Genomic DNA, 12,868 nt, shown 5'->3' on the forward strand with positions numbered 1-12,868 from the left:
TTAAATTTCCCATTTTCTTTAATGTAAATGGGAAGAATTACTCCTTTTGAAATTCCTTATGGTATTTCTAAAAACAAGTGGTTTTCTTAACTGCCCCCCTCCTTTTTTAAAAAAAAAACAACAAACTAAGGTCCTAGGAACTGTCCAGGCTGGCTTACATTTACGGTGATCTGCTTGCCTTAGCCCCCTGAACACTAAAATATTATTATGTGTATGAGCCACCATGCTAGCTGAAATAATCTTCAAATCTGCCTTTTGAGTTGTTACCTGACTTAGCATAATTTATAAACACACTTATCAACCTTCATATTAAGATTTGGATTTATGTTACTATTCTTCAGATTTTATATGTTCTTGATTTTGTTGGAAGTCTTTTTTTTTTTTTTTAAATCACATGCAACCTGATCTGCCTTCCAACTTATGCTGTCATGGAGGATAACCAGACTGGGCCAGAAGTCAGAGATAATCCCATCTCCTTTTGCCTAACCCTCCCTAGTGCTAGAATTAAGTACACACCAAGTCTTGTCTTAGTCATTTTTTTTGACACATTTACTGGTTTCATTCATTGATTTCCCCCCCTCTTTTAACAACATATTTTTGTTTCAACTACTGTTAACTAGTGGCTTACATTACCAGTTAAAGATACCAATTGGATGGACATGGTGAAGCAGGTAGATTTCTATGAGTTTAAGACTAGCGTAGTCTGTATAGTAAGTTTTACAGCAACCTCACGTAATGAGACAGTGTCTCAAAAATAAAACTAATTGATCATTGCATTTTTATGTTGTAAGTCCAGGTAGTAAGAGAAGCCATAACACTATTTCTTGAGATCATGTTCTTGCTGTGTTGTCAAGACTGGTCTAGATTGAATATATTGACTCAGGTAATCCTCCAACCTCAACCTTCTGAGTACCTGGGACTCTGGGCACACCTGGCTAGCATTTTTAATTAGAGAAAAAAGTTATATTAACTTTGTAGTTCTTTAATCTAATCTTTTTTCTCTGTGTCAGAACAGAAGCCACTGAGAAAACTTAATCACCTGAATTTTCCTATTCTGTCAAGTAAAGGTCCTTCATAAATACTTTAGGGGTTGGGGATTTAGCTCAGTGGTAGAGCGCTTGAGGCCCTGGGTTCGGTCCCCAGCTCCAATAAATAAATAAATAAATAAATAAATAAATAAATAAATAAATAAATAAATACTTAAAAAGCAAATAAATAAATAAATACTTACTTACTTACTTAAAAAAGCAAAAAACAAAACCAGGTGGTGATAGCATGTGCCTTCGGTCCCCAGCTCCAATAAATAAATAAATAAATAAATAAATAAATAAATAAATAAATAAATAAATAAATAAATACTTTAAAAAGCAAAAAACAAAACCAGGTGGTGATAGCATGTGCCTTTAACCCAACAGTCAGGAGGCAGAGACATGTAGATCTCTGAGTTCCATTCACTTCCATTTTTTCAGTTGTGAGAATAGTTTGTTTAGGCAAACTGAGTATGAGAGGCAGGTGTTGCATTCGTGTATCTGAGTCCATCGCTTACTAATAAATTAATTCAGTCTTTGAAATAAATAGACTCAGAAGATTTTTTTCCAGAGCCTCACTGTGCGACCCAGATGTGTGAGCTGACTTGAACACAGTGAGCGTTCTCTCTCTTTTCTTCTTGTTTTTAGATTTATGTATATGGCTGTTTTGCCCTACATATGTAAATATACAATTTGCACGATTGATGCCTTTGGAACTTAAAAGAGTCTGTCAAATCCTCAGGAATTGGAGTTGCAATGATTGTGACCCACACATGGGTGCTAAGAACTGAACCTACCGTCTGGGTTCTGTGCAGCAAAGCCTCCTGACCAGCTAAGACAGCTCCTCAACACTCTTTTTGTCTGTTGTGGGTTTTTTTGTTTTTATTTAATAATGATATCAAAGGCTATGAAGTCTGTATAGACCTAGATTGGAATCCCTACTTTTGCTTAGCTGGTGACCTAAAAGCAAATTAATCTTTTTCATTTTTGAAATTTTCCAAAATTGAGGTAATAATACTTACTTCGTGCAACCTGGGTGAAATTAAATTTAAAAGGCATTATAACGCATCTCCAAAATTGTAGCATCTGATTAGTTTTAAAGAGATATTAATATATTTTAATTTTTTATTATTTATGGAAGATAATTGCTAATTCTTAGTATGATATGCATATTAGAGGTTGTTTAATTCAGAGACTAAAGAGTTCAGCATTCTGTTTATGGACTAAGCACTAGGTAAAATTCAAAGTAATTGCCTCTACTGGAAAACAATGATTTGTGGGTACTTTGCTAAAACAGCATTTTAACACAGAGACAGGCAATGTTCTGTGGCAAACTGTTCCCAGGAAGAAACCTAGTCATTACTATATTGCTGAATTGATGCATATCTATGAATTTAGATACGTGTTGGGCTTTTGGGTTCTAGAAAGGCTATAGTATAAACTGCTGAAGGAGAGTCTTCTAGGAGAAATGAAAGAAAAACTCTGTCACTGTGTAACTGAATGGCTTTTACAGAAATGGTTACAGTGGGATTTGTAATAACCACAGGACTTTCTATTAATGCTTGGATGGATGTAAAATTATAGCAGAGCTGTTGCCCCGTGTCTTCTGGAAATATGTTTGTTTGGTTTTCCTGTTCCAAAGTAAGGATAATAGACCTCTAACGTCTCTGCTACACTTGTGCAGTGCAGGCAGCCCAGGTGCTGTTATGGAGTGTTAGGGTTGGTGTGTATGTGCTGGGCAAGTGCTCTACCACTGAGCTGCATCCCCATTCAGTTTGTCTATCTCACTCTTTTTTGTTTCTTTTTTTCTTTCTCTCTCTTCCAGAACAACAAGAATACCACAGAGTGGAGGCTTATAAATTCATCATTATTAAGATTTTTCTCTTTTATAAGAAATAAAACTGGTTGTCTATTGGCATTATATTTTTCAAGAGTTCTTTTTTTGGAGATATATTTTCATTTCTAGTATCCCTTTCTACAGGGTTATGACTTCGGTTTTGCTTTGTTTTTTTACCTTTACAGGTTGTTGGAAAGGACACCAATGTCATGTTGGTAGCTTTGGCAGCAAAATGTCTTACTGGCTTAGCTGTTGGACTAAGGAAGAAATTTGGACAATATGCAGGACATGTAAGTAATATTCTATTTAGATGTAAATCTGAAAAATAATCAGAAAGATAGGCTAGTTTGTTTTATGTTTTAAAACAGCTCTTGGCATAGATCTCTATGTTGGACAAAGTAAATATCTCACTGAGTTTCAGACACTTGGCCTGAAGTATTTAGTTGATTTCTTTGCTTATTATTTACTTACCATATCCTCCTTTGCTTTTACAACTCTGAAATGCATGTAGTGGAAATAAAATTGTAGAACCTGTAGGATTGTGTGTTATTGCTTACTAGTGGAGCATCTCCTTAGCACATAAAGTCCTGGGCTGTCCTTCCAACCACTCTGACGCTAGCGGGACAATGTTTTTAGTAACCCATAAGTTAGGTAGCAATCAAGTTTAGTAATAAAGTTAATAAACTGAGATGTTTTCCTTAACTATGTCAGGTATTGGTAGACTCTAAATTTGGTCTGAATTATTAGAATGAGTTATCATTTTGAGATTTTGTCATTTTTTCAGTTTTATTGTTAGGTTAATATATAGCCTTACTGGAGACTGGTAACTCATCATGTAGTAGGGATAATTTATGAGAACTAAAACTAAAGTAGTTTTAGTTAAAAGTGAATTGTGCTGCCTGTTATTATGGAAATAAAAATAAAGCCCTAGCTGTGTGTGCTGGTACACATCTTTAATCCCAGTTTGGAATTCTGAGACAGATCTCTGAGTTTCAAGCCAGCCTGATCTACAGAGTAAGTTTCAGGACAGCTAGGGCTACACAGAGAAACCCTGTCTTAAAAAACAAAGGAAAAACAAACAAAAGGAAACTATTTTGGGGGAGGCGGGGGTGAGGTGGGGGGTCTCTATCCCTGGCTCCTGCCTGAAAACTACTTTTAAAATTGACATTAATTTGCTAAGCGATGGTTGAGTGATTGAGTGCCTTACCTTCTAGTCTGAGTTGATACTGATTCTATTTAACTTACTATTTTGCTAAGATGGTTCCATCTGCTTAATTTGCGATTTTTTTTTCTTCTTTAAAATTATATATAATATGCTGTCAGACAAATGGCAGGGCATTTAAGAACATTTCTGACCCCAGTGAGGAATATTCCATATAAATGGACTCATAGAATGTGTGGTCATTCATGACTGACTTCATTTTACTTAGCTTAATTTTGAAAATTTTGTATCAGTTATACTATATTGTGTATTAGAACTTCATTCTTGCTTTTTAAAGTTAATTTTATGTGTAGGCGTGTTTTGACTGTGTGTATGTCTGCATCACATGTGTACGTGGTGCCCATGAAGGTCAAAGAGAACACTGTAACTCCTGGAACTGGAATAGTGGATAGTCGTGAATTATACTGTGGATGCTGGGAACCAAACTTGGATCCTGTGCATGAACAGCATGTGTTCTTCAACTGCTGGGCTACCTTATCTGTGTCCCTGTAGTACGCCATTCATATTTGTTAGAGTGTTATTGTAGCTGTTCGTCTTCACAGGTTGTGCCAACAATTTTGGAAAAATTCAAAGAAAAGAAGCCTCAAGTAGTGCAAGCCCTTCAGGAGGCCATTGATGCCATCTTCCTCACTGTAAGTTGGTGGCATGAAACTCACGGTTCTACCCTATACATGTTGTCACTGTGATAATTTGACTATTTATAGTTGAAAAAGCTCATTGCCATTTTCTTCTAAAGACCACACTACAGAACATCAGTGAGGATGTTTTAGCAGTAATGGATAATAAAAACCCCACCATCAAGCAGCAGACATCACTTTTTATTGCAAGAAGCTTTCGTCACTGCACTTCCTCTACATTGCCGAAGAGTCTACTAAAGCCCTTTTGTGCTGCTCTCCTTAAGGTGATTGGGGGTAGTTTATATATTTTTCCTATAGTTATTGACTGCATGACTTTAATACTGTAATCTGTGATCTTTTAAGGAGCAGACTCTCTGAACCCAAGTTTTGTAACTGTCATGTTCTACTTTTGAAGGATGACAAGTTAGCTAAGAATGAGCATCAAACTAGAGTATGTGAGATCCCTTGGGAGTAGGGCATTTTAGATAAAAGGTAAAAGGAAGAGAAAGAAAGCATGGTGGGTTGGCAGGATGGCTCAAAGGGTAAATACTGGCCACACAGTAACCTAAGTTAATTCCCCAGATTCTCTTTAAAGATGAAGAGAGAGAACATTCATATATATATATATATATATATATACATACATAAATATACACATAGAGTATGTTTATGTGTATGTGTGTAAAAATTGTTTAAAGCACTTAAAGAGGATGGAAAAATGGTTCAGCGGTTAAGAGCTGCTCTTGTAAAGAATCCAGGCATGGTTCCTGGCACCTTCATAGTAGTTCACAACCATCTGTGACTTTCCTTCTCTGCACTCTAACTCCTCTTCTGACCTTTGTGGGGACCAGGCATACACATGGCACACATGCATGCATGTAGACAAAAACTCATACACATCAAAGAAAATAAATTACATTTTAAAAAATGACATTTATTTGGTGAATTAGCTAACTATGTGAATTAAGTAAAGATTTCTAAAATCCAGAGAAAAAATGTGGAAGATTAACTGTTAATTGGCAAAAGAAAAGCTTGCAGTAAACGTCAGTAAATTTTAAAGGAAAATTTTTTTTTTTTTTTTTTAAAGATTTTATTTATATGAATACACTAGAAGGGTGCATTGTGCTTACAGATGGTTGTGAGCCACCATCTGAATTGAACTCAGGACCTCTGCAAGAGCAATCATTGCTCTTAACCACTGAGCCATCTCTCCAGCCCTAAAGGGGAAATTCTTATCCAGCACTATTGTTCAGATTAAAAGTAGTGGTAACTAGAGTTCTTTGTATTAAACACCATTTACTTCTGTATAGCACATCAATGATTCTGCTCCTGAAGTCAGAGATGCTGCGTTTGAAGCACTGGGTACTGCTTTGAAAGTGGTTGGTGAGAAAACAGTAAATCCATTTTTAGCTGATGTTGACAAACTGAAACTTGATAAGGTAAGTGAGTAATGGCTGTCTCCTTACATTCTAGTTTGCAATTGTATCCCTCTCTGTTGAGCTATTGTCTAATGATAGATTCTGAAGAGGGGACAGACATTGCCTCCAGTTGTGTACTCAGTGATGAGCCCACCATGCTATAGTGGACAGTTTCATGACCCTGGTTAAATTCAGTATGTCACAGAACAGTACAGAAAGGCATGAATGTTGAAAAGGAAATGTATGGAGGAGGGTGTGAATAATACGGATGAGAGAGTTATGAGTAAATAAGTGTGCCAGTAATTACAATACACTGTATATGTGTGAGTGTGTGTGTATTATATATATATATGAATCCATCAAAAAATAGAAGATAAGAACATCTCAGAGTACTTATATGTTTTTTGTGAATTTTTGTTCGTTAAACAATTTCTTGGTTTTTCAAGACAGAGTTTCTCAAGTGTCCCTGGCTGTCCTCAAACTCAGGGACCTGAGTACCTCTGCCTTCCAAGTGCTAGAAATAAAGGCATGTGCAAACATGCATGTGTTGGAAATGAGTTTTGGAAGGTGCTGTCTAGGCATTTCTTGTTACTAATTTTGTCTTGTCTATATTACTAAAAAAAGAAAACACTGATAATCAACTCCATGTTCTTCAGTTTATTCTCTAATATTTCAGAACAAGTTTGTTGAAATTTTAATCTAAGCTACAGTGATACAATAGTAAAAATATCTTTCAAATTATAACTTAACCAAAGCTGAGTAATTAGTCTGTAGAAGATGCAATACAGAAATGTACTTTTTTAAATGTAAAAATCTATCATCAAAATCATGGCTAGTTAGGTATTTTTGTAATTTTAGTTTATGAAGAAATAAAATACATGCTGTATGCCAAGAAAATTACAGATAAGAATTACAAAAAAAACCCATAATATTTTCTGTATAGATGTGGCTTAATGACTTCTAAGTAATAATGTAATGGCTGTGTTTTTAAGTTATTGGAACATAATGGTATTTATATTGCTTTCTCTAGATCAAAGAGTGTTCAGAAAAAGTAGAACTGGTTCATGGTAAAAAATCTGGACTTGCAGCTGAAAAGAAGGAATCTAAGCCTCTACCTGGAAGGGCTGCTGCATCAGGGGCTGCAGGGGACAAAGACACAAAGGATGTTTCGGGACCCAAACCAGGACCGTTAAAAAAAGCACCTGCTACTAAGGTTAATAGACTTTCATGACAAGGTCTTACTTGTAATCTATGCTGGAATGAAGCTTGCTATGTAGCCTAGGATGCCTTGAAATCAGTCATCCTGTACTTCTGTTTCCCAAGTGCTGGAATTACTGATGTGTGCTACCACATGTGGCTTAAAAGATGGCTTAAAAAATAGAATTTAGGGCTGGAGAGATGGCTCAGCGGTTAAGAGCACCCGACTGCTCTTCCAGAGGTCATGAGTTCAATTCCCAGCAACCACAGGGTGGCTCACAACCATCTGTAAAGAGATCTGATGCCCTCTTCTGGTGTATCTGAAGACAGCTATAGTGTACTTATACATAATAAATAAATAAATCTTTAAAAAAAAAAAAATAGAATTTAGTAGGATAAGCGACTGGGTTTCATGTTTATAGTTATTCTAATATATCTTAGTTTGAGAAATGGATTTCGTGGCCACATTGCAAATAGAACAGATCTTAATAAAGACATAGTATTATAACTGCATTTTTTTCTTTATAATCTGCCTGGAAGCTGGTGAGTTGACTTAGTGGATAAAGGAGCTTGTTCCAAGTTTGATAATCAGAATTCAGTCTCTGGTATCCACATGGTAGAAGGAGAGAAAAAAATTAATGAACAAGGGTACACCCACACTCTAAAGAAATCAAGTAGGGGGGCTGGAGAGATGGCTCAGTGGTTAAGAGCACTGATTGCTCTCCCAGAGGTTCTGAGTTCAAATCCCAGCAACCACATGGTGGCTCACAACCATCTGTAATGGGATCTGATGTCCTCTTCTGGTGTGTCTGAAGACAGTGACAGTATACTTATATACAATAAACAAATAAATCTTTAAAAAAAAAAAAAAAGAAATCAAGTAGATTATTTTTTTCTTTAGATCTATGACTAGGAGCAAGGTAGTAGTGATACATGCCGTTAATCCCAGCCCTTGGGAGCCAGCCTGGTCTATGGGATGAGTTCCAGAACAGCCCAGGCTGCTAGAGAAACTGTGTCAGAAACCAAAACCTAAACAGAACAAAGAAGTCAAGGTCTGACTGGGATAAAATAGTAATAACATGCCTTTTTTTTTGTTGTTGTTTTTTTAACATGGTAGACATTTTAATTTTTTTTTTTTAAGTTTACAGTTTAGGCTATAGAGATAACTCATTTATATTCATTTACATAACCAAGGCTGATGACTTGATCACCAGGACCTATATGATGGAAGGAGATGCTTCCTCTCCAAGGAAGGAAAACTTGACTCTGCAAGTTTTCATCTGACCTTCAAATAGTTTGTGCCCATCCGCTCCATCCCATGATCTCCTAGCCCCCGGAATAAATAAATAGGGCTGGCCAAATGATGAGAGATGTTTGCCATCAGTACTGACAGCCTGAGATCAGTCCTTAGATCCCACGGTGAAAGAAGAGAGAGAAACAGGTTCTAGAAGGTTATTGTCGCACTTGCACATGTGTGCTGTGGAGTGGATGTCACCTATATGAGCAATAAAGATAAAGATTCAAAAATAGTGGTATCAGAGGCATTGAAGACCCAATCGTTAATGTCAAATTAATCTGTAAATACAGAGTAATTCTAGTTCATGGTTGTTGTTGTTGTTGGGACAGAGTCTCTTTATATAACCCTGCGTGTCCTGGAATTCACCAGCTCACCTAGAATTTACACAGAGATCCAATTGACTCCACCTCATCCTCTTGAATGCTGGGATTAAGGCATGTATTTCTGTGCCAGACCTCCAGATTTGTGTTTTTCAAGACAGGGCTTCTTTGTGTAGCAGTCTTGGTTGTCCTGGAACTCTGTACACCAGGCTGAACTCAAACTCAGAGATCCACCTGCCTTTGCCTCACGGGTGCTAGAATTAAAGGCATGTGTCACCACTGCTGGGCTCCAGGTTATTTTTTATAAAGACTTTATGTATGTGAGATGGTGGTTGTCTATGGAGGCCAGAATGGTATTCACAACCCTTGGAGGTAGAGTTTGAGACAGTTATCCTTCTGATATGTGTGTTCGGAACTGAGCATAAATCCTCTTCGAGAGTAGCAAATGCTTTTAACTGAGCCATCTCCCTACTGGGCTCCAGTTCATCATTTTTATTTCAGTTGTTTATTATTTTTTATGTATTTTATATATACACGAGTGCTCTATCTGCATGTACACCTGCATTCCTGAAAGGAGGATCAGATGTCATTACAGATGGTTGGTTGTAAGCCACCATTAGGTTACTGGCAATTGTACGCAGGACCGCCAGTGCTCTTTAAATCACTGAGCCATCTCTCCAACCCTATGTCTTTTTATTTGGTTGGTTGGGTGGTGTTGTAAAAATGTAAAAATAAAAAAAGCTCGGTGTCTTTTACCCCACTAGCTCCAGCACCTCAGTATCCCAAGATGTCTGCTAGATATCTTGGCAGAAACACACCCCAGACACACACTTTCCTACACTCAAACTGTCACATAAAAGAACACACAACACAATAACCTTAGATCCAATTGATAAGATATAATTGCCCACTCAGAAGACTTGCACTCACATGTTGCTAACGGGACTGTGCTAGTGGAGATTTGTCTCTACAACCTCTCAGTTCTAGAAACCGTGTTAGGCTCCCTTTGTGTATAGTTTGTGTATAGTTATTTGATCATTCTCAGATTTCTGACGGGGTTAAAAGACTGATTATAGTCTCATAGCCTATCAGGCTATTTAATCTGAATATACATCATATTTTATGAGATAGTTATCAGATAGTATACAAACTAGCCAGGATATAATATAGATTTTAAGCCTTTCTTAAGCTAGAATGGATAACTAAATGTTCTGTTTAACTGATGTAGTGATGGACTGGGTGTTGAGTATTGTATGTTTTATAAATTGTAGAATGGTAATAATTTTACTCAATTTATATATTAAGTGAAAAGACTTTTTAACTGGACAAAAAGGGGGAAATGTTGTGGTTTGCCCTGGAGTTATCTGTATTTTGATACTAATTCCACTGCTCCAAGGACAGCTGCCTGGTCAAGTACTCAGGAATCAGGTGACTTCACCCCAACCTCCCCATTGAATTTGTAAAGTACAAATTGAGGGGCAGGTACAGGATAGAAAGAGGCCTGTCATTGGAGGAGAAGGAAGAATGGGCGGGAGAGAAGTTTGAAAGAAGAGAAGGAGACTAAGACAGAAAGGAGGAAGAGACAGGAGGGAGAGAGAAAGAGAGAAGCTGTGGCAGGACAATGGAGGCTGATGTAAAGATTCCGCTCTGTGTATTTACAGGTTGTTATCAATGTTCTCAAGGGATGGATGGTACCAGATTTTGTTTGTTTAAGTGGGCAATTATATCTTATCAATTGGAGCTAAGGTTATTGTGTTGTGTGTTCTTTTATGTGACAGTTTGAGTGTAGGAAAGTGTGGCGGCAGGAGACACTGGGCCGCAGTGGAGTTGGGGTGTGTTTCTGCCAAGATATCTAGCAGACATCTTGGGACACTGAGGTGCCAGAGCTAGTGGGGTAAAAGACACCGAGCTTTTTTTATTTTTATATTTTTACAACAACAGTTGTGGGTGGGGTGGGTTGTTTTTCTAGAGACTGGGTTTCTCTGTGTAGTCCTGGCTGTCCTGGAACCCTCTCTGTAGACCAGGCAGGCATGGAACTCACAGATCTGCCTCTGCCTCCCCTGCCCGTGCCTCCTGAGTGCCCGCCCAGCTGCATGTTTTTGTTTTATTATTAACTCATTTTGAATTAGAAGCTTTTAATATGCAGCCTGCAAATTAGCCAAGTATTCCATGGATGTTCTTTGAGTTTCTCTATCTTTGACATTGTAGTAATTCTATGAACAATAAATGTTTTACTTTTAAGTTGATCTCATTTTTAATAAAAATTTTAAGAGTCAAAATATGTAAAACAAAACAACTGCTTTTATAAAATTTTAAGTCATTTGTGGTTTTGAATTTTTCTTTTAGGCTGGTGGACCACCTAAGAAAGGCAAAACAACTGCACCAGGTGGTTCAGCAAGTTCTGGAACAAAGAATAAGAAAGGATTGGAGACCAAAGAAATAGCGGAGCCAGAACTCTCGGTGAGTATCACACATGAGACGGTTAAAGCCCTGAGGGAAGTGGAGATCTTCCTGAGTTCTTTAACATACAGTGAATTCATCTTTTAGCTACTAATAGATACTTCCCTGACCCCTTTTGCTGCAGAAGACTCAAATGCCATAGTTATCTGTAGGGTTGTTTCAGTTTTAGCTGGTTTTCTTTTATATTGTTTTTAAAAAGCGGTTTCTAATTATGATGTTGCTGTATCTTACAGATTGAAGTATGTGAAGAAAAAGCTTCAGCCGTTCTTCCTCCCACCTGTATTCAACTTCTAGATAGTAGCAACTGGAAGGAAAGGCTGGCCTGTATGGAAGAGTTCCAAAAGGTACAATATAAGAATGAAATACAGTGTAAAATGAGATTATGTAGACATGTAGACACAACATGTCTTCATTGCTAAGGTTTTTTTTTTTTTTTTAAGATTTATTTTATGTATATGAGTCCACTGTAGCCATCTTCACACACCAGAAGAGGGCATCAGACTCCATTACAGATGGTTGTGAGCTACCATGTGGTTGCTGGGAATTGAACTCAGGACCTCTGGAAGAGCAGTCAGTGCTCTTAACCTCTTAGCCATCTCTCCAGACCAGCCTAAGTTTTATAATTAGTAAATGTTTCATAATAAAAAATGAAGATGAGGTTGAACTTTCTGTTTTTGTTTTGTAGCTGTTTAGTGCGTATCTTTTAACATCCTCATTCTGACTTCTCTAAACATGAAAGTTAGTAACTTTTCAAGAAAATTAAATTCTTACTGTGAACTATAAGACTTAGAAGAATTTTTAAATTTTTAAAGTTATTAATAAATATAATAAGCAAACAGATTTTGCCATGAAAAATAGACCATCTTTGTCTATTTCTGTAGTTCTCCTTTATCATGATTTATTGATGATAACTCATTATATATTGCTATGAGAAACTGTCCAAACTTTTGAAATTTTATTTGTCAGAGTTCTTCAGAGGAAGAGAAATGATAAGAGTTTCTGTGGCAAAACATACACTGGGGATTTATTAGAGTAGCTTACCAACTGTGGTCCAACTAGTGAAACAATGGCTATTGGTTGTTTAGTCCATGAGGCTGGATGTCTCAGCTGATCTTCACTATATGCTAGAATCACAAAGTTGGCTTTAAGGGTAGTGAAGGAATAGTGCAAGTAGGCCAATAGCAAAAGCAGTCAGCAGAAGGTGTGGCCCAGATTGAAGGTATATCAAAAGATAAGGATTAGTGGGGTCTTCCTACTTCAAATGATTTAATTAAGGAAAAAACCCTCACACTATTTAGTAAGAGCCTGTCTTTAAAAAAAGAAAGCAAAACAAAAAAACAAAAACAAAAAATCTAACCTAAATATTTTTTTAAGCCAGGGTTAAGGTGACATCAAGTCTCTTTGTGTTTGAGGCCAGCCTGGTCTACATTGTATGTTCCAGGATAGACATGGGTATGTAGAGAAACTCTGTC

At 37.0% G+C, this 12,868-nt stretch overlaps 1 protein-coding gene across 5 annotated transcripts in view; it reads left to right on the forward strand.

Annotated features, from left to right (window-relative positions):
• The window catches only part of Ckap5 (cytoskeleton associated protein 5), a 94,655-nt gene that overhangs the window by 34,548 nt on the left and 47,239 nt on the right, over positions 1 to 12,868 (forward strand). For all 5 annotated transcript variants that reach the window (XM_032903673.1, XM_032903677.1, XM_032903675.1 and 2 more), the window contains 7 exons: positions 3,051 to 3,155; positions 4,630 to 4,719; positions 4,824 to 4,988; positions 6,015 to 6,143; positions 7,153 to 7,335; positions 11,283 to 11,396; positions 11,630 to 11,740. In XM_032903673.1, coding sequence (XP_032759564.1) covers positions 3,051 to 3,155; positions 4,630 to 4,719; positions 4,824 to 4,988; positions 6,015 to 6,143; positions 7,153 to 7,335; positions 11,283 to 11,396; positions 11,630 to 11,740 — 897 coding nt within the window. The remainder of the gene's footprint in view (positions 1 to 3,050; positions 3,156 to 4,629; positions 4,720 to 4,823; positions 4,989 to 6,014; positions 6,144 to 7,152; positions 7,336 to 11,282; positions 11,397 to 11,629; positions 11,741 to 12,868) is intronic.

The sequence above is a fragment of the Rattus rattus genome, chromosome 5, assembly GCF_011064425.1.
Source record: "Rattus rattus isolate New Zealand chromosome 5, Rrattus_CSIRO_v1, whole genome shotgun sequence".
NCBI classification, from domain to species: domain Eukaryota; kingdom Metazoa; phylum Chordata; class Mammalia; order Rodentia; family Muridae; genus Rattus; species Rattus rattus.